The 21,989-nt window shown below is 37.3% G+C and overlaps 2 protein-coding genes across 5 annotated transcripts in view; one reads left to right on the top strand and one right to left on the bottom strand.

Moving 5' to 3' along the window:
* Positions 1-1,592: 1,592 nt before the first annotated feature.
* orc5 (origin recognition complex, subunit 5) lies at positions 1,593-21,704 on the bottom strand. Of its 4 annotated transcripts, none has more exons than XM_052577311.1 (15): positions 21,591-21,704; positions 8,447-8,563; positions 7,515-7,607; positions 6,859-7,044; positions 6,678-6,752; positions 6,344-6,455; positions 5,936-6,066; positions 5,725-5,773; positions 4,776-4,866; positions 4,625-4,677; positions 3,514-3,626; positions 3,358-3,405; positions 3,139-3,249; positions 2,504-2,616; positions 1,593-2,216 (listed from the first exon to the last, which is right to left on the bottom strand). In XM_052577311.1, the coding sequence occupies exons 1-15, from the start codon at positions 21,687-21,689 to the stop codon at positions 2,171-2,173; spliced, it is 1,437 nt and encodes a 478-aa protein (XP_052433271.1). In that variant the 5' UTR covers positions 21,690-21,704; the 3' UTR covers positions 1,593-2,170. The 4 variants fall into 4 exon arrangements, with proteins under 4 accessions (XP_052433271.1, XP_052433280.1, XP_052433297.1 ...); XM_052577320.1 differs by lacking the exon at positions 21,591-21,704 and adding an exon at positions 8,973-9,119; XM_052577337.1 differs by lacking the exon at positions 21,591-21,704 and adding an exon at positions 8,919-8,943.
* Positions 9,196-21,989, top strand: part of lhfpl3 (LHFPL tetraspan subfamily member 3) — a 31,919-nt gene continuing 19,125 nt past the window's right edge. The window contains exon 1 of the mRNA XM_052577348.1: positions 9,196-11,269. Within this exon, the coding sequence (XP_052433308.1) occupies positions 10,843-11,269 (427 nt within the window). The 5' untranslated portion in view covers positions 9,196-10,842. The remainder of the gene's footprint in view (positions 11,270-21,989) is intronic.

Below are 21,989 nucleotides of genomic sequence, written 5' to 3'. Positions count from 1 at the left end.
GCTGACTTGACAGTTGTCCTAAAGACGACCATTGACACCTTGCACAAGGAGGGCAAGACACAAAAGGTCATTGCAAAAGAGGCTGGCTGTTCACAGAGCTCTGTGTCCAAGCACATTAATAGAGAGGCCAAGGGGAGGAAAACGATGTGGTAGAAAATAGGGATAACCGCACCCTGGAGGGGATTGTGAAACAAAACCCATTCAAAAATGTGGGGGAGATTCACAAAGAGTGTACTGCAGCTGGAGTCAGTGCTTCAAGAACCACTACGCACAAACGTATGCAAGACATGGGTTTCAGCTGTCACATTCCTTGTGTCAAGCCATTTTGAACAACAAACAGCATCAGAAGCATCTCGCTTCAAAAAGGACAGGACTGCTGCTGAGTGTAGAAAGTTATGTTCTCTGATGAAAATAAATTTTAAATCAGGGTCCAAGAGTCTGGAGGAAGAGAGGAGAGGCACACAATCCATGTTGCTTGAGGTCCAGTGTAAAGTTTCCACAGTCAGTGATGGTTTGCGGTGCCATGTCATCTGCTGGTGCTGGTCCACTGTCTTTTCTGAGGTCCAAGGTCAATGCAGCCCTATACCAGGAAGTTTTAGATCACTTCATGCTTCCTGCTGCTGACCAACTTTATGGAGATGCAGATTTCATTTTCCAACAGGACTTGGCACCTGCACACAGTGCCAAAGTTACCAGTACCTGGTTTAAGGACCATGGTATCCCTGTTCTTAATTGGCCAGCAAACTCGCCTGACCTTAACCTCATAGAAAATCTATGGGGTATTGTGAAGAGAAAGATGCAATATGCCTGACCCAACAATGCAGAAGAGCTGAAGGCCACTATCCGAGCAACCTGGGCTCTCATAACACCTGAGCAGTGCCACAGACTGATCGACTCCATGCCACGCCACATTGAAGCAGTTATTCAGAAAAGGAGCCCCAACTAAGTATTGAGTGATGTACTTGCTCATGCTTTACATGTTCATACTTTTCAGTTGGCCAAGATTTCTAAAAATCCTTTCTTTGTTTTGGTCTTAAGTTATATTCTAAATTTGAAATACCGAATTTGGGATTTTCCTTAGTTGTCAGTTATAATCATCAAAATTTAAACAAATAAACATTTGAAATATATCAGTCTGTGTGTAATGAATTCATATAATATAAAAGTTGAACTTTTTAATGGAATTGGTGAAATAAATCAACTTTTCGATGATATTCTAATTATATGACCAGCACCTGTACTCTTCTACAAAGGATCCAAATAACAAAACATATTGCAATATAGGTATCTCACTCATTTAAATGTGGCTGAATGGACCTGTGCAGCAGTGGTATTACCGTCAAGTCTGGGAGGGATGTTATGCCAGCCATCATGCTGCAAAAACACTGCATGAACATCAGCAGATGGGAATAAAGCCTAATAGATATAAATTAATTATTTACTACAATCAATTACTAGTAGAGTTTGTACTGGTTCTTAGCATAATACACTTTGCGCAGAGCACACATAAGAGCCCCTTCTTTAAGAAAAATATATATTATGCACGTCATTTCAAAATCTGGAGTAATTTTTTACTTTAAAAAAAAAAATTGTTTAATGCATTAAATGTATAAAAAAGCAACAGTAAAGACATTTATAATGTTACAAAAAGTATTTCTAATTCACACAAATTGTGTTTTTTTCTATTCATCAATGAGTAATGCTTGCTGGAATTTAAGCTTTGCCATCACAAAAATAAATTACTTTTTAAAAACTATTAAAATTGGTAATAATATTTCACAAGCACAATTTTTACTTTACTTTTGATCAAATGGTGGGCATTATAGACTTCTTTCAAAAAAAAAAAAAAGTTTTTTTAATCATACTGACCCCAAACCTTTAAACAGTACAGCATGAAAAGTAAAGAGGACCCATTATTGTATCAAACTATACAGTAATTTATTAGACCAATATTAAGTTGTCACACATTACCACAAAAAAACAAAAAAAAACATCAAATTTCCCTTTGAGGAAAGAGTCTCTTGTATAAACTGGGAGTATTTTCCTATGGGCACATCTGATTGGACTAATAAATGCAGGACATTCCTGTAACATCTTTTATCCTGCAGTCTATTCACAGCCATGTGATTTTGTCTGATTGGATGCCTGGTTTATATCCACTGCAAGAGGATCACAGGAAGTCGTACAGATACTTCACCACATCGAAGCCTACAGTTCTAGAATGAAAAACAGAGAAATAGTCAACAAACTAGCACACAACCAAACTATTATATGCAGGGCTGGGTATTGTTCAAAAAATATTGATACAAGCTTCCTGAAAGATACCTTTTCAATACCAATTCCAATTTAACAAGATTACATTACCTCAAAAAACTTACATTACATATAAGCTCATAAAACTTTTTTTTCCCAGTTTGTTTAGGTTTTTACAGACTCATCTCCTGAGCCACTGAACAAAGGAACAAAATGTAACCAAGTAGTTTTCAGTACAAAATGATCACACCTGGAGATGGCAAGAATGAAGTCCAGTGAAACTGAACATTTGTATTTGGGTGAATCCAGCTGGTCATCATGCCCCACCTGAGAGAGAAGCTGCAGAGTAACTAGTGACGAAATCTGCAAGACAGAAACAAACTATGCATTCAATATGTGTTATAAGGATTTCATTATTTTACAATTAGAATATTTAATTTGATGGATTATTAAAGCTTTCTGGGCCGCCAATTTGTGTCCCATAGGAAACTTATTAAAAAAGTTATTAAAATGTAAATGTCACACAATGAGTCACACAAGCAGTTCACTTTAAAAAACAAATAAGGTTATTATGCTTGCTATCTAACCTATGAAAAAAAAAAAATCTCTAGATTCAAAATTATGTTGATTATTTTTAAAGGCCTGGAAGTCACAGTTTTAAAATGGATTATTAAATACTATCCAAAATACGCTGTTAATTTATCAAGGAAAGCTAATGACGTTTTGACAAAATAATTAATAAAAATAAAAAAAGACGAAGCACTGCCACCCAGTGTCCAAAATGATTCCAAGCTTTGCTTGTGCTTACTGTGCTACAGCACTGATCACAACTCATGTCTTCTGGCCTTGAATGAGAGGATTAAAATGAATGGCATAGTTTATCACCTGTGAGAAGATACTGGCTGTGGGTGCAACTCTGCTATCAACCACACTGTAGAATATGGCCATCATTCTGTCAAGAGGAAAAGGCTTCGGTCCCAACAGATGGTTACTAGTCTGCAGCAAAACGACAAAATCAAAGGGGGAAAAAAGATAAGATTATATTAATAAGCTTGCAGGAAAAACAGAGTTAAAACAAAGAAGCAACAGAAGCAAACTTCTCACCTTCTCATGTTTCTTCAAGAAATTAGTCTTTCTTATTTTCCCGTGACTCTGAAGCAAACACAAGCCTTTTTTAGTGATCACATGACTCGTACAGAAGATGCACTCATGAAAAGTCATGTGTAGATAATATGAGAAGATCAGAACGCTCTGATTCACCTTGAGGAAGAAGCGGCGGTCTGTGCGGGCAGGGTTAAAGGACGCCAGGTATGCAGCAATTAGCAGAAACTTGGAGTAATATGGCAGCTCTATGTGAGCGTGTGCTGATAAAACTACAGGAAGAGGAGTAAAGTCTAAAAATTAATGTTCAAAAAGTTGTCTGCAATTTAACTTTTTTAATAAAATTAATTAATGTTTCAAGAACAATTTAAGAAGATTTTTGTTATAACATCACATTTTAGTTAATTATGGTGTATCAATTAACGAATGATTACTCCTGTGAAAAAGTAGTACTCTTTATCATACTTCATGTAAAGTACTTACAGAAATATAAATTTGTGTATATCATCTGGATATACATTGTGACACTAATTTGAACTATTTAAAATAAATTAAAATAAGAATTTATAGAATTTAAGAGTGCTTTTTTTAACCACATGAGTAGAACTTATGAGCAGTACATCTATATATATAATTTCATAATTCTACTGTCCTTGATTTATGGGTAAAGTGTACTGACAAGCGTTTATGGTTAACTAAAAAATACTTTCATGTTATTTCATGTAATGTACGTAAATATATTTGTTATTACACATTTCTAATGATGAAAACACAATTTAATACATTTAAAATGTAGTAATATAGAATAACATGACAGTTATTATAATCATGAACTTTTAGTGTTGGCGATAAACAGAATTACAAAGTGCACTTAATTTAATATTAAATTATCAGCAAATACAGTTGTTGTTTTCTATTATACTTTTAAGATTTGTGATGCAATAAAACTTTTTTTTCCCCTGTAAGAGTAGGGTTGTTCAAATCCCTAACCTTTAGTTTGATGATAACAGCAACAACACTGATGATACTGGCCTTGCCAAACACACCACTTTCACATTTTTGTGAAATATGACCCATCAGTGAAGCCCATCGGCTAATGTTTGGTAAAAGTAGAAATCTTGGCAGTCAATCCTAGAGAAAGCACTGGACTCAATTTAAGCAGCCCTTAGCAGTGCCAGAAGATGGTCCTTGAGGGCATGACTGAGGCCTCTACTGGTCTGTCTGAACATGCAGAGTGTGTGTGTGTGTGTGTGTCTGTCTGTCTGTGTACCTCTGAGGGTCGTGGCCTCCTTCTCATCCATCTGCTGCTGCTCCCATTGCACGCTGATTAGAGTAAACCAAACACACAAACACTCAGTGACTGCTGTGACACACAATCTCAACTGTAAGCACTCTTGAGAAATCACACAGCACTAACTGACCTGGACACCTCTCGGAGGTAAACCGTCTGCATGGCTCTCTGCAGATGAGGCTCGATGTTTTTCCATAACTTGTGAATATCACTCTCTTTGGCTGAAGGAAGCAAGAAAACATTATTTCAAACACTGTGCTGACACAAAAACGGGGAGTTTATTATATTTAAAGGGGAAGGTCACTCAAAAGTGACAATCAAGACAGTTCATTTTAAAATCAAGCACTTCATTTTTACCGTGGCCTTCACAAAAAAATGGCATATGGATCAGGAAAGCTGATGGACAACTGTTCACCCGAAAATGAACATTTACTCACACTTCCAAGATATAGATACATTTGTTTCTTCATCAGAACAGATATGGAGTGCATTAAATCGCTTGCTCACAAATGGATCCTCTGCAGTGAATGGGTGCTGTCAGAATGAGAGTCCAAAATCATCGGAAGACAACGGTTCATCAATTAACGAAGAAGTGAAGTGAAAAGCTGCGTATTTGTAAGAAACAAATCTATCAGTTTTGATGGGAGAAGACAACAAGGGACAGGTCTTTTCACTGGAGGAAGTGTTATTATGGATTATGGACTAGTGTTTTGGCCAGAGGCGAGGGTTTAAAGTTAAAACACCGTAATACTGCATTTGTTGCTTAGAAATGCTCAGCTTCTGACTTCACGAGACATTATTTGAACTGGAGTCATGTCAATTGCTTGTGGGCTATTATGATGCTTTTATCAGCTGTTTCGTCTCTCATTCTGATGGCACCCATTCACTGCACAGGATCAATCAATGTTCGGCGTAATAAGAATACAGATCGCAGAGAATCAAATTCATTCAACATAATGAGAATACAGATTTCAGACAACATGAGGGTGAACGGATTATAAAATTTACATTTCTGGCTATACCAAGCCTTTAAATGGAAATTTTAAATGGAAGCATTCAGTCGTGTTTAAATATTTTACCTTCTCCTTTCTCCAGGGGTTCACAAAACTTGGAGAAATTCAGGACAGCCTGTTAAAATTACATTTTAAACAGTGTATTTAGAGTATTTAGTAGTATTACCACCTAATGTATTGTGTCTTTGTAAAGCTAGAGACATTCTACTGGTTGAAGAGCACATGCTACATCATAAAAACTGCCACAAAGGTAGTTTAAAGGCAAGTATGATCTCACCAGGTGCCTGAGCTCTCTCAGATCTCTGCATACAGAGAAGAAGACCCCCAGCAGGATGTTTATGTAGGACGCGTAGAGCTCAGGTGTGTAGGATGGGTGATGATCCCAAGACAGAATCTGCACAAGCTCCGCTGAGGGATTTTAGACACATTTCATTCATCCATTCAAGTATTAAATATCCCTGGCCCTGTTTGCACCCAATACTAATGCTCTCTCAGTCGAGAGCCTTTGATTGTGTTACAGTAGGTCGAAAAAGCAGAATAATCTTTGTTAGATAAAACGTTGGGATATTGATAAATTTGATCTTCACTTATATTAACATGACCTCACTGTTCAGCTTGTGCTAAAATTACATCAAAAACCGTCATTTGATACCCGTCTTTAACTCTGATGGTCTTACACTCTTACCTTTACTGTAGTCTGGAAAATGAAACAGTAGAGGTTCAAAGCAGCCAGTGTTGGGTCGAAACTTTTCCCACACGATTTCACTGAGCAAGATGACGGTCACGTTATCACTGACCTGCCAAAGTGTGAGAACAGGTTCAGTTAGTCTATAGATAGCTAAAACTCTCATGTATAACAATGACTATTAACAAAATAGTCTCTATAAAGTCTCAAGTCTCCAACAGAGGTCAGATAAAGAAAAAGGAAGAAAAGAGAATTGGCTTATCAGACATAAGACTATATAAAGAACAGGTATTGTACTTAATGCAGTAAAACATTAGTCAAACTGAGCCCATACCAATTCTTGTAGGCGCAGAAGAGCAGGAAGCAGACTGAAATCCATATCTCTCAGGCGTTCAGCTCGGTCCAGAATCTACAGGGACATTATATAACATGGTATCACATCAAGTAACATTATTTCATCAATTTTATACTACATATATGTATATGCATAGTACATACATGTTAAATAAACTCACTATATAGCGTGTCTGAGTGGCAGGTGAATTAGAGCTCATCTGTTTGTACAGTCGCACAAAATCAGACAAAGACGGGCAACGGGGAAGCAATGCTGCAGCATCGGGCCCAAAGAAGGCAGACAACACCTGGTGAAAGAGAAGCCCACTGGACACACACTCAACACAGTCCACGGACGCATGGGGGAGCTGAAACACACACAAAACACCACACACTACGTCACTTTTAAAGCACTAGGGAGTATACACATGCCTAGTTTGTGAATGGTTACAGAGGAAAACTAGTCATCGTACACTACATGACTAAAGATTCACATACAACCAGACTTTCATGTTGTTCAAAACACAACAAGCTGTAGAAGTCACAAGACAAATGAAAATAATGTGTTTGTTTAATACATGTTTGATGTCCTCCGACTGGACACATTCATAGTCTGGAGCTAATAAAGCTAGTCATTCACTAAGAGATTCTCAGTGAAATCCGTCAAGTCTAACTGAAAAAAAAACAACAACAACAACAACAACAGACTGGTTCTGAATTTCAGGAAGTAGAGCGACTCCTTCAAAATGTAAACAGTTGTGTAGTGTATTCCATAAATTAGCATTTTTACAGGTTTCTGAACCACAACTTTCCAAATATCCGGTTTTCACGATCTTACCTCCAGATCCTTCATGACGGAGAGCACCACATGACTCTTTCCTGTTGCTCTGTGGCCATAGATGAAGACTGAAGGATAACTGTATTGATCTGGCTGTTAACAGACACAGAAACCACAGCTCTCATTAACTGCAGACATACACACACACATACATACATATATATGTATATATATCCGTTTGTGTGTGTTTGGGATCAGTTAGATTTGTAATTTTTTTTTTTTTAAAGAAGTCTCTTACTGCTCATCAAGGCTGAATTGACCAGAAATACAGAAAACTTTGATAAATACAGAGAATTGTGAAATATTATTGCAATTTAAAACAATGGTTTTTATTCCTGTGTTGCACAGATGAATTTTAATGTCACATGATGCTTCAGAAATCATTCTTAAATGCTGATTAATTATCAATATTGGGAACAGTTTTCCTGCTATGTATTTCTTTTTTCTTGGAACCGGTGATATTTTTGGGGGTGTTCGTTAAAAAAAGAACAGCATTTATTCAAAATAGAAATATTTTGTAAGCAGTGCAGCTCTTTACAACATTTAATAATAAATCAGCATATCTGAATGATTTCTCAAAAATCATGTGACACTGAAGACTGGGGTAATGATGCTGAAAATCAGCTTTCCACCGCAAGAATAAATTGTATACAGCCAAGATGAACAGAAGAGAATTATTAAAAAAAAAAAAAAACGTATAAATCTTACTGATCCCTCCTGAACGGCAGTATGTGTAACTTGGTTTAGTATTTAACGATATCAATATCACACACAGCTGGAAGATGCTTTTTTTTCCAGTAATCCATATACAGTAGTGCCTCTAATTGAAAAATCACCCATGTTTAATTTATTTTAATTCAATAATAATTACATAAAAATGTAACCCATGTAACGATAAATAAACAACTTCAAACCACAGGTGTTTAACTGACCTGTCCCATGAGTTGGAGCAGTGTTTCCAGCTGTGTGTCTCTGCACGGCAGTCTGTCAGCCAGAGAGCGCAGTGTGTCCTCGGGGTAACCGGGACACTGCAGCCGCACAGACATCCTCTGTTGACAATAAAACACCTGTATTAGTGTCATGCTCAAAAACAACAAACTCACGTGTTGTAGTTTATCGCACTAACGTTTCAGCTCCTAGAAAACGTGCTTGGTTTGAAAAACTTTAACGTTAGTGACGTAGAACTCGCGGATCTTTAAACTTGATCTTAAACGCTTCTCTAAAAACGCTGAAAGGGACAGAAAGCCGACGCACAGACATCCATCTGATGCAATGGATAACTAAAACTACAAGAGCACGTTGTTAATAATATTTACACGTGTTCAAACCAACAGAACACTTCGTTAAACATGCCACCTTTCAATAGAAACTAGTAAAATACATCATAAATACATATAACGTTACTTGAGAAACGAACGTTATATATTTTTTCCGTTTTTGAGGAACAGAGAACGTCACCTTAGTTTGCCCGCGCTGTTCACGAGTGACGTCAGGAGCCCGCGTCATTTCCGGACAAGGGTCTGGGATTTGTAGTTCGTGGCGTTTTAAATCCCAGCGCTCTCGGATTTAATTTTTAAACGTTTAAAACCGAGAATCCATTGTATCATCAGCCTGAAAGTCGAAAGAGACACAGGTTATGAGTTTAGATATGATTTTATGGATTGCATTTATTCCACAGGCACGCAAGCGTCTCTTCATCTGCTATGCGGACAGGGAGTGACAGACGCAGACTGAATACTCGGGTGTGCCAGAAATCTGCGCTGTTCGCTCGAGCGCACTCCATCCCCGCGAGCGCGTCTCATTGCGATCAACACGCGCGGCATGATTCTCATCCCAGCGTTTCACTGTGGTCAGCTATAATTTGTTTTATTTCTCTGAGATGTGCGCACGGGATTAAATCGGATGGAGCAGCGGTACACCGTTAAACCAGCAGCCGAGAGGAGAGCGATATTTGCGTTCAATCTGAGAGGAATGGACAGGCAGAATATGATGCAGTGCAAGTGTCGTCATTCGAACATCTGTTATTTCTGTTAAACTCAACAGCCAGATTTATCACGGAAAGTCTTTTATATCGTGTAATAGCCTCATGGAAACAACCCTTTGGACTGTGTAAGGTAGATCATTGTTTATATATAAATATATACATATAGGCATAGGCCTATATATAAATGAATAGATAAATGTATTTAATCTCTTAAGGTTTGGGAATTCGCAAACCATCTCAGTATTATTAATTGATTCGGGTCATCATTAAGTATTCATATGACATTTCCGCTGGGAGTATTATCTCCGCTGCACTGGAATGCGTTTTCTTTAAATGAGCTGTCTTCATTTGAGTTTAGTCATTATTTTTGCTGTCCCAAGTGTGATTATTCACCTTAATAAGATTGCTTGGCTGAATGATGCGGATGCATAGAGGCTGAATGAGAAGGGAGCTGGAAGAGAACATCATTGGAATCACGGACAGACTGCCACATCCACGCTGAACGAATCACTGTGACATCTGGCACTAAAACTGCTTAGACTATTGTGACATCTGTGAGCCGTTCTGTCTGTACTTGAGTTTAGGTGGCACCCCAGGCAACATCCAGAGAGGGCCGAGTCCAGATTCAATCCACAGAGGACCAGAGTCTAAACTAAATGCAGAGTGGAATGAGTCTGGACTGAATTCATAACATTAAATTCAACCCAGACACGATCTAATTCCAGAATCAACCCAGACGGGACCTGGATTCAGTCTCAATCCAGACTGAATTCATAAAGGACTTAAATCTAGACTGAGTCTGGATAGGACCTGAATCCACTCCATCCAGATAGGATATGAATTCTGACTGAATCCATAAAGAAGCTCACTGCTTTGCCAACTCACGGCGCATCTAAATCCAAATTGAATCTAGATACAACCTAAATCTAGATCTCATCCAGATCTAACCAGAATCCAGTATCAATCCAAATAGGATCTGTATCCAAAAAAGGACCTAAGTCTGGACTGAAACCAGACAGGACCTGAAACTTAACTACATTCAGATAAAACCTAAATCTAGATTCAATCCAGAGTGGACCAGAATATAGACTCGATTCTGATAGGAACTTAATCCAGATAAGACTGAATGCAGTTCCAATCCACAGTGGATCTGAGCCCAAACTGAACCCAAATAGAACCTAAATCTAGATTCAGTCCACTTAGGATCTGAATTCAAACATCAAGGTTGAATCCAGAGAGCGCCTGAGAACAGAATCCAGACTAAATACAGGGTAAACCTAGTCAAGGTTGAATCCAATTGGGGACCTGAGTCCTGTTTGAATCCATTAAGTACTGAATCCATCTATGATCCCTGGGACACCTGCAGCGATGCTCCCAGCCACGGAGGCAGCCAAGATCTACCAGACCAACTACGTCAGGAACTCTCGTGCCATCGGGGTCCTGTGGGCCATCTTCACCATCCTCTTCGCCATCGTCAACGTGGTATGTTTCGTTCAGCCCTACTGGATCGGGGACGGCATGGACACACCACAGGCCGGTTACTTCGGCCTCTTTCACTACTGCATAGGGAATGGAGTGTCCCGGGACCTGACGTGCCAGGGGAGCTTCACAGAGTTTGGCTCTATCCCGTCTAGCGCCTTCAAAGCTGCGTCCTTCTTCATTGGGATGTCCATGGTGTTGGTCCTCTCCTGCATTGGCTCCTTTGCCTTCTTCTTCTTCTGCAGCACAGCCACTGTGTATAAGATCTGCGGGTGGATGCAGCTGGCAGCAGGTGAGTGAGTGAGTGACAGTGCATCCTTTGAAAGTTTCCCAATGCGTACTGATGTAGCCAAGAGCCAGGAGTTCAGTATGAAAGGGTGGAAGCCAAAAAGACAATCTGTGAAGTCAAAGACACACACACACAGCCTGTGTGTACCTGTGTGACACAGGTATATCTTATGATATTTGCAGTTGGCATATTCTAATATTCTTTAAAAGTTTGTCATGGCACCATAAAAAAAAAAAAAAAGAAACATTATTTTCATAGTACTTTAAACAGTACCATTCAAAAGTTTGTGGTAATTTTTTAAAGAAATTAACACTTTCATTCAACATGGATGCATTAAGTGATCAAAGTAAAGACATTTATATTGTGGCAAAAAAAAAAAAAAAAAATTGAGCACCAAATCATCATATTACAATGATTTCTAAAAGATCATGTGACATGGAAGACTGAACTAATGGCTGCTGAAAATTTAGCTTTGTCATCACAGGAATAAATTACATTATAAAATATATTCAAATAGAAAATAAATATATATTATTTCAATTTAAAATTAAAAAAATGAAATTGAAATAATTTAAAACAACTTTTGAACATGCATTTAAATAGTAAATACAAGGATTTTCAGTAGTGGTCTAACAATTTGTGGTCCAATTTAATTCTTTTTATATACATATAAATCTCAGATTTTGAATGTTTTCTCAGGTGTTTGGACCTCACTCTAATACATATAAGACTAAACAGTTCTAATGTCATTATGTGAATTCCTCACAAATATTTCAACCATTATTTAAAATACTGTATAATGAATGACACCTTAGTTTATTTCTTCTGTAAAAAAACAACAACTGTAGATAGGCTGTTTATTTTTCCCCAGCTGACCAATGCTGAATGTGTCCTTAATATTTTTAATAGATGCTTTCAGTAGTATTTTTATGGTGTTTAGTGGCATCTGAAAGCTGGGTTTCGTTGTGTTGTGCTCTGAAGGCTTGCATTTAACAGGAAGTGGAATCTCTGAAATGAGCAGATGAGAGAGCTCAAGATGTGTGAACTGCATTTTTTAGATTAGATTAGATTCAACTTTATTGTCATTATGCAGAGTACAAGTACAGAGCTAATGAAATGCAGTTAGCATCTAACCAGAAGTGCAAGAATATTTATATACATAAAAGTGCAGAGTAAGTAAAGCTATGATATACTGAATGTACAGTGGAGTTACTATATACATTATTGATCAATGAAGGATTATATATACATTATGAACAGCAGGGACGTGAGAACAGTGGTAATAAATACAGTTGGATGAGTGTGCAAAAGTATTGTTGAACAATGTATTATATGCAAAATAACAGTAGTGCAATGATATTTTTGTCGAAATAGTAGTTCTTGTACTTTTTGTGCCCAGGCTTTGGCTTCAAAGGACTACATGAGTAGAGTCAGCAGTTAGAAGAACATAAAGTATATCTCAGTGTATGCTAACATGTACTTTACATTTTAACTCAGTTCTTTTGATTCAGTTTTTCCCCCCTGTTAATTTGTATTCTTGACAGAGTCGAGAAGTTTAAAAGCTCCAGGGGTTCCATTTAGTTTGATGCATTTTCAGGATTGACTGACCACCCTCTCTGACTGTGAATGTGTGTGTGACTGGTGGACTGTGCTCTGCCCATCAGTTTTTGCTGTTGGAAGGGACGGATGCACCACAAGAAAAAATAAGTTCTAAACATATCCAGAAAATTTTCTGAAAATGTTGAGCACTCTGTGAACATTTCATATTTTCTCAGAGAGGAAAAAGACAGGGGTTGTCTATTTTTGTACCTTGCCTCGGGGACTTCAGGTGCATTTGGAAGTAACTCACAGTTGTGGACAAATTACTGTCATTGGTGGCTTATGTGCAGCTGTCAGAGCAAAATGACACAGCAAGCCTCCATAGTACTTATATATTAAAAAGCTGTTTATAGAGAACAATTCTGTGAAAATTTACTCAACTTCATATCATTCCAAATCCATATTTATTTTTTTCTCATGTGAAACACAAAAGATGTTTAACAGAAAGTCAACTCAGCTCTTTTGATATTGGTCAACTCTTCTTCCACTCTCTTCCATAGTAACTGTAGTGGGTTTCTTAGCCATAACTTTGTCTCTAAAGATATTCAGTTGGGTTTATATCAAGACTCTGGGCTGGTCGTTTTTTTATTTCGATGTTCTTAGCGTCAAGGGCTGCTTTACCTGCTTTAATGGCTCAAATTTATAGGCTGATTTGCTTGCAGGGAAGAAGTTTCTGGTAAACATTTGCGTTCACTTGTAGCTATGTAAGAGTCCCAACTCCTGCTGCAGAAAACATTCCCCTAAGCATGACACTTCCTCCTCCACCTTTCACTTACTTCTTTACACAACAAAGTTCCCCATCAGACCCAAATAAATTAAACTTGCTCTCATCACTCAAGTAAACTTTGGACCAGTTCTTCTCTCTTCACACAACATGCTCCTCAGCAAAGGTGAGTCTAGCCTTTTGATTCTTACTGCTCATGAGATGCTTCAGTCTGACATCTCTTAAACATTAAACATTGTAAAGCTGCAATTTTCACGAAATCATTGATTTGGAATGACCAAGTTCTCCTGCAGTGGTTGAAAGGGTCATCCCTTTAGCCTTCATCTGGACAACCTCCTGTCAGAGGGTTTCAGTCACCTTAGAGCAGCCCGCAATTTTAAAATCTCAGTGAAAATTGGAGGAATGCTGCCAGTTAAATAGGGTTAGTCATATAATTAAGGAAACTGGCACCAGGCGCCAGATTAACGCCTATAAATTGGAGGTATCTGTAAGTGTTCTCTAATTTTGATCAGAGTTTTTTTTTTTTTTCAAATATCTCAAGTTTTTTATACTGTGCTTCAGAAAACAACTGATGCAATTTGCTTAAAACATTGCTTAAAACACATAACTAAACAGTGACATTTTAGTTTGTTCTCTAATTTTGATATATGTATATATCATTTTGATTTCATATACATTTATAATATAATACTTATATAAATTATATGATATGCAATGAATACAAATTATTTACATATATTTAACATAAGAATGGTGTCATTGATGCAAAAATGCATTTGGTTCTTGCATGTCTTCTAATTCTACTCATGAAGTCGCTTAGCCCATGATCCGTGAGCTCATGAATATGAGATGTTGTGTTCAGATCATTATATCTTGCTTAAAGTGTGATTTGAAGGTTTAAGTCTTGCTCGACTGACCATTTTTTAATGAACCAATTAAAAAGGCATTTGTCAGTAGATGTTTAATGGGTGGTGGTGTATTTGGTTGCACTTTCAGAGGGGAATAACCTCAAGTAGATTACTGCAGCCATTGTTTTCAGCAAATGTCAAATAAAGATAATCAGATTTTTAAGGACGCCGGCAGCTTAACCGCAGATTTTTAGGGGGGCTAAAGCCTAAATAGGTCTGGAATTGCCTATGATACCAAGTTTGAATTCAAAAGTGCAAATAAGAGCCAAGGCAAATGGAAAGATTTTACAGGAATTAACGTAATTTTTGGTCTGGTGTTCTTTTATGTTTCATGGAAGAACGTAAGTAATACAGGTTTGGAACAACATGAGGGTGAGTAAATGAAGTTAACTAAGCTTCGAATTGCTGGTGAATCTGTCATAAGTTTCTTGATCGTTCAAATGATGAACAATGATTTTTTTGATCCTGATGCCTTGGGGAAGAAAGGATTGATTGATTTTTAGGAATTGAGAAAAAAATAAAGAGCTACAAAGACATTAAGAAGCCATTTAGTACAATGTTTTTTTTTTTAAACCTTAAATTTGCTTCTTATACAGGTGCGATCTGAATGGATGTCTGCACAGCCTTTATGAGATGGAAACTAGGATTAGCAATTAGCAATAAAAAGCCTATTTGGATATCTAATGGCTCATTGATTGGGTGAAACTCTTCTCAGAACAGCATGTTATGTGTGTAATGAGAAACGAATGTTGTCCCTGTTTACTTATTCCTGGCTTGAAGGAACACAGTCAGCGCTGGTGGCCCAAGTGGGTCACACCAAACTGTAATCTGTTCAATTCAGACAGCACTGAATTGACAATTGACCAACCATAAAATCACAACTGTGAAGACCTGCGGTGTGGATGTCCTAGTACAGAGCAAAAGAGGTGTTAATGCAATCAACCAGAAGTTAATATTTAAATGGTAAATGATCCACTGCAAATGAAACTCACAAAACTTCAAAAGGCTCAATAGCAATAGGCTTAAATCAGACAAAATGACTTGTCTGAGGTACGATGATGGATTATTCACTTCTGAGAGCAATTACGAAATTCCAAAACATATGGACATTTACATACATGTTGTACCATCAACGGCCGAGGGTTAGGAGCTCCACAGAAACACTGATGGAAGCAGGGCAGCTTGTGAATGGAGAGCTGATAACTGACTGTACTTCATACTCAATGACTGACTCATTCAGTTCACTCTTGGCCTCCAATAAAACGCCCACTCTTCTATCTGTCTGTCTACTTGCTCCATACATCCAGTTATCTGATAGATTCTAATGCAACAGATGCTTTACTCTTCTCTGCATTCACTAACTAACAAATAAGTACTGAGGTCTTTGTTTAATGGATGTTGCAAACACCTTTTATTTTCTTTGGCAAAAATACTTCTTCCTAATGAAATCCATTTTTGGTGCATTACTATGCAATAAATAATGTCTGTTATCCTTATCATCATAACATATAACAGGCCTGTGGTGTCGAACATGATTGACAGCTATAAATGAGAGGATGCTATAATTAAAAGTGCCTCTTTACAGTTAAGTGTGAACAGCTGACTTGACTGAGGACAGAGAACATCTGTGTGAGCAAAACCACAAGACACAGTCTGCGACTGACATCAGTGATAGACTGATGGCTCAGAAAGCTGAAAGAGAGAGAAGAAATAATAGCCTGCAGCGGGTGCCTTGACATATTTGACTGGCATTTTAAGATTTAAAAAACAGTTCATGTAGACTCCAGAGTGAGTAGATGTTATTGCTACTAGTTTGGTCAGTTGGATAGTGGGGTGCTTACCTGGAAAGCCAATGAAAAGATACAATGAAATCAGCGACAGTATCAATAAGACCCTTTAGGACCCAGATGTTTGGGTGAGAGCTCAGAGGTCACAATTATAGGGGTCCCCACTGACCAAGGGGCCCACTAAATCCAGTAGTTATATATTCTCTTACTCTAATACAAATCATTTTGGTATATTACAAAGTCAGCTTGTATGCCCAAGAGTTTAATGATAACCTCAAAAACATCCAATCCAATGCTTTCCAAATATCGCCTTTCTCCCCTCCATAAAAATGGTTTAGTCTATTAATTATTTCTGCTCAGTCAGCTACAAAAAGGAGAGGGACCTAATAAAATCGAAGGTCCCAACTAGTGAACACAACAAATGTCATTATACCAGTGCGCACTGGCTGAACAATTTCTGCACTATAATGTATTTCCTTATATTATATAATATACAGAGAATACTTTCGGAAGGCCAAATAAAGTGCTTTTGCTTTCACCAGATAAACAAAGCATCTCCCTGACATGACTGCTTCTACACTATTCATGCCTTCTTTCTTTGCGTGAACATTTGGGCGGCATTTCACAAATATTTCCACATAGTGACATAGACATGTGGGGGTGTGTTTAAATGAGCTGTTTTAGGGGGGCGTAGCAGAGTCTTAACTCTGACAATAAATATGTCTTTGTATTTGAGACTTTACACTTTGCAACTTTACAGATCTTCTTCATGCACCAAGAGCTTTTAACACTCCAAAGAGAAAGGAAAAATTTTAATTGCATCATATGACCCCTTTAAAACAATGTTTCAAGTTATTAATTGCTTAATGCCATTTTGATGTAAAAAAAAATTTATGGACTTTGTATTGCCTACAAATTTATATAAAATAAGCCACATTTTTATTGCTTTTGCTGCTGTCCAATAAAAACCTAGGCACACGTTCGTCTACAAGATGCATTTTGAAGAGCATTTCATCAGGAAAATATCTGTTGTCTACAAACATTTGATAACCATCTTCCAAAGCTTTTTCAGATTCATTGTAAATCATAAACATCTTAAAGGCATCTTCTAAATGTCTATATGACATCTGAAAGGAAACATCTTGGAGACATATTGCAGTTGAGCAAACACTATATATATATATATATATATATATATATATATATATAAGAAAAAACGACAACATGCACATGTAAATGCACATAGACATCAAATTGACATCTCCATGATGTATTCATGCTAGCAGGGAACCCCTTTTTATGTATGTATGTATGTATGTATGTATTTATTTTCTGTTTTGTTATTTCATTAAAAAGGCATGGCATCAGATGTGGCCCTCCATGCCCAAATCTTATAATGTATGATGTGCAGTGGGGTGTAGTGGGGCCAACATTAAAAAAAATATATATTCCCTAGCTACAACCCTGACTGTGGGGAAAGCAAGTGAGAACAGGAAAGATAAATTGAGAAAGACCTAGGTGTGGGTTCATACGGACAAAAACGGCAAAAATTAAGTGAGCTCCAGGAAAAGTGTGTCACCTTTGTTGACTGTGTGAGAATGTGTGCATGCTTGTGTACCTGTGAAAGTGGTGCACAGAATGTCATTATTTAGGAAAATTCAGTTAATAAGTTAATATTTATTATGTATGACACAGTCATCAAAAATAGCAACCTTGGACAAAACAACATGGGACCCTTTTAATTATCATTGCATGGACATCAATCCTCCGTTATAGGTTCAAATCATTAATCTTAAGTACAAACTAATAATTATAATGTTGCTTAGCAAGCAACAAATGATACACTCTACACTGCACTTGAAATTCAAGGACTAGCCATTTATAAAACCAGTGAATAGTATCTAGTGTGCCATGTGTGAACTTTCCTCCACACGTACACGATTGTGAATTGCAAAGTAATAAAATTGCACACATGCTTTGTTCAGCTAGCCATCATAGCATTGAACTCAAACCTGCGGCATGAATCAGTCCTCAGCTAGTCACATATCAGAAATCCAGCATTAGAGATTAGCACTTAGTGGTTAAAAATACCCATGCTCCATAACGCGCAAGCTTTAATCCTCTCCGACTTGATCTCCGCGGCGTGCTGATGAGCACATCGGGCCTGCTACTTTCAACTCAAAGTCACTTTCAAAACGTTCGGCTCAAACAAATTATTAAATTAAAAAAATCCATCACCACACACTGGATGGAGTTTGTCATCTCTTAATTGTGGTTGATGGCTTTGGCCAAAGTCTTTAGTGGATTGATCAGCTTGTGTATCCGGAGTTAATGTCATTAGCGCAGGTGTAGGAAAACTGGCTCTTGTTTGTGACTATTAGCTAATCTTGGCTAAGACTGTGTGCCCATGCTGACCACATTTCTCATTCTAAATGGATGACTGAAAGCCCAGTGTTGCTAACTATTTGCTAACATCAACCAGCTCTGTGAAGATTTGCTGCTTTTAGCTTTGACTGAACTGCTCCAGTGAAAGCTTGGCTTGGCTGCTGTTAATCTGTTGCTAGTATATCATGATCACAGATTAGCCGCCTTTAGTTTCAATGTCATTAAAGAATTTTAACCTCATTCTGCTTTTTAAAATGTTATAAACTGCACTAATAATAAAGGCGATCTTTTAATTGCGCACACTAGGTTTGTTTGATGCACTGGTGGTAGGAAATGATGATATACTAATTCATAATTTCTGGAAACTTTGCTACCTGACCCAGATTAAAACATGCTGCTCTATCTATCAGTCCATCTCTTTTTTTATTCGCTACTCTTTTTGTCACTTTATATTCCTTAAAACTTCAGACTATTTAACATTTCAGACAAGGCTTTGTCACTTTTTCTTTCAGACTTCTCAATCTAGTTATCATTGAAACTTAGTAAGCATGAAATATCGTCATCATATTTTTTGTATAAACTCTGAGTCCACCACCAGGGTGGGGTATGTTGTCATTTTTAATAGTGCTGTCAAACGATTATTTGCGATGAATCGCATCCAAAATAAACATTTTTGTTTACATTATGTGTGTATACTGTGTATATTTATTATGCATATACAAATACAAACACATGCATGTTTATATTCATGAAACATATGTTATGTTCATATGTTAAATATTTATATATAATATAAAATAAAATAATATAAATATATGCATTTAAATATTTTCAAAATATTTACTGTACGTGTGTGTATTTATACATGCATAATAATATATACACACATATATTATGTAAACAAAAACTTTTATTTTGGATGCGATTAATTGTTTGACAGCACACATTTTTAATTACACGAATTTATACGAACTAAATTCCTAAACCCAAAATCATAATTTTATTTCCTTAAAAGAAACAGAATCTATTACAAAATAGATTAATAAGTGAAACACATCAAATTTTTTATTGATACCAAGGTACCAGAGGTCATTGTTGTATATGGTGTATGTATTAAGCTTAAATGCACATTACAAGACAGTAGCTGTGGTATTCAACAAGTCTGCAACAATAAGTCACAGATGCTACCATCAATTTTAAAACTTAAAACCTAATTAAAAATTTTTTGCTGCCAAGTGTGTGCACTATCTAAAGAGAAAAGCAGTGAGCAATATCCAACTGCAAAACTAAACAGTGCAAATGGAGGGTGAGGCAGTGGGAAGACAATTAAGAACAAAAAAAAATTCCCAACCAGCCATCAAAGTGTCAGCTCAACTGCTGCCCACATCTCTCCAAACAATTCTTCAGCACGTTCCCCCACAAAAACTACTGCAGGCACATCCTTGCTGTTTGCTGACATTGTCAAGATTGCACTTTTGTGTAGCTGGGTTGAGCTGAGTTGGTGTAAGAACTGAATATTTGGGACAGTACTGTAGTTACAATCGTAGAGTGAGAGACGACATGACAGAAAGCTAATTATGAATCTGTAAATGTGCGTAGGACAAGCTTCTCTTGTAATGCACTCTTGGCCTTTGCCTGCGAATGAGAGTTGTTATGAGCTGAGAGAAAATAGATTTTCACATTTAAAAATACTCCATCCTGCCATAATCAATAAAAAAAAACTAAACATAAACAAGCTACAGCCAAATGTATTTAAAAAAACCAGCAAAGGCTGCCAGAAATCTCTGAGGATTGTGTCCTCAAACCAGCATGGAAACTTCAGCTATGAAATAAATAGCTAAAAGCGATGCATTATGCAATCTGTCGTTATCTAGGGTTATCACAGCTAAGTGGAGGTTAGGATGACATTTATTTGATTTCATTTTGAGCTCCTCAGTTTGTGCTCCCTGTTAATTCTGCTTTCCCGAGTACTGGAGCTACATTTGTTTATTAACGCCATCTCTTTCCTACCTCACCTTTCTGTGGTTCTTTCTTCAAACATGAGCTTGTTTAATCACGTGTGACGTGTGTTTAATTAGAACTGGGAAAGAAAGAGCTGAAAAGACTGAACACTTGAAATGTGAACCCACAAACACACTTGTGCACCTGCAGCAGAGAACAAATACACGAACAGAATGATCTCTGATTGCACTGTTCTTTCTGAAAGCTGTTTTCTTTCAAAGAAAACAAAAAAACAACTGAGAACATGTGAAAGGCCACAGAACATTATAGACTAAAGCATGTAAAGAACCAAACGTGGAGAGAAAAATATTACAGTACCTCGTCCAATAACATCCTATGGAAGCAAATTTACCATCATTATTTGTTTCTAACTAGGGATGGCGGACAAAAAATTTTTGACCTATTCCCAAGGCCATTATACCTTTGCAATCATGGGGATATATATATATATAAAAAACAACAGTTATTTTAAATTGCAATAATTTTACAGTTTTTTTACTCAAATACATTAAGGTATATTATGCATTGTCTATTGCCTGCCACATTGAAACTCCATTGTAACTCAGCTTTTTTATATTTAATCTACTGTGATTATCCTTAATTTCTGTGGTTATGCCACAAATGCTGTTGTTAGAGGAGAAGAATATGAATGAACGAAAAGGATAAATGATTATCAGAGCACTTTCCAAACTCCTTCATAACACAAACACTTCGCTGGATGAAGTCCACTTCATTTGTATCAGTACCATTACGAAACATAAGTATTTTGAGATAGAAAAGAAAGAAAGAACGACTCCTTTTTAGGTCACGGAGAATCATGCCCTAGGACATGAGAACTCATAAAAATAAAACCCATGAGAGACTGAGGAGTAATTTGATATGTGTCGGCTTGCACTGTATATTTATCTACATGTTAGTACATGAAGGCCATTGAGCCTCTGTGTTTGTTGCAGCAGCAGCAGCAGCAGGTCCAGTGGGAGACTGAGACTGTACAGCGACAGCCCGCGAGAATCGCACATCTTCAGACGCTTTCATGCTTCGCTCATCTCTCCCAGACCCTTTGATATTATGCATGTGTCAGTGATGGTCATTCCTAGTTTGTTTGATGTGTAGAACCTCAGCCTCACAATCCATCCACCCCCTTGGAGATAAAACCTGCTTCTGAAGCCACAGCCGTGTTCAAAGTGCCCATCTGCCCTCGCGTGTCCCATCCGCCTCCTCAAAACCCGTCACTGACGTGGCCCAGACAGCCAAAACTGCAACTCCTAGAACAGTTTTTGGCACAAGTTAACATCTGTTTAGAGTTAGAAATAATACAT

This window comes from Carassius gibelio, chromosome A4 (assembly GCF_023724105.1).
Source record: "Carassius gibelio isolate Cgi1373 ecotype wild population from Czech Republic chromosome A4, carGib1.2-hapl.c, whole genome shotgun sequence".
Lineage (NCBI taxonomy): Eukaryota > Metazoa > Chordata > Actinopteri > Cypriniformes > Cyprinidae > Carassius > Carassius gibelio.
This window is presented reverse-complemented; position numbering and strand designations above follow the sequence as displayed.

Coding starts and splice junctions, on each gene's coding strand:
- orc5 (XM_052577311.1), bottom strand. CDS start 21,689: ATGTGCGATTCTCGCGGGCTGTCGCTGTACAGTCTCAGTCTCCCACTG. Junction 7,608..8,446: donor TGCTCCAACTCATGGGACAG/GTCAGTTAAACA, acceptor GTCTGTTAACAG/CCAGATCAATACAGTTATCC. Junction 2,217..2,503: donor TTCATTCTTGCCATCTCCAG/GTGTGATCATTT, acceptor TTTTCATTCTAG/AACTGTAGGCTTCGATGTGG.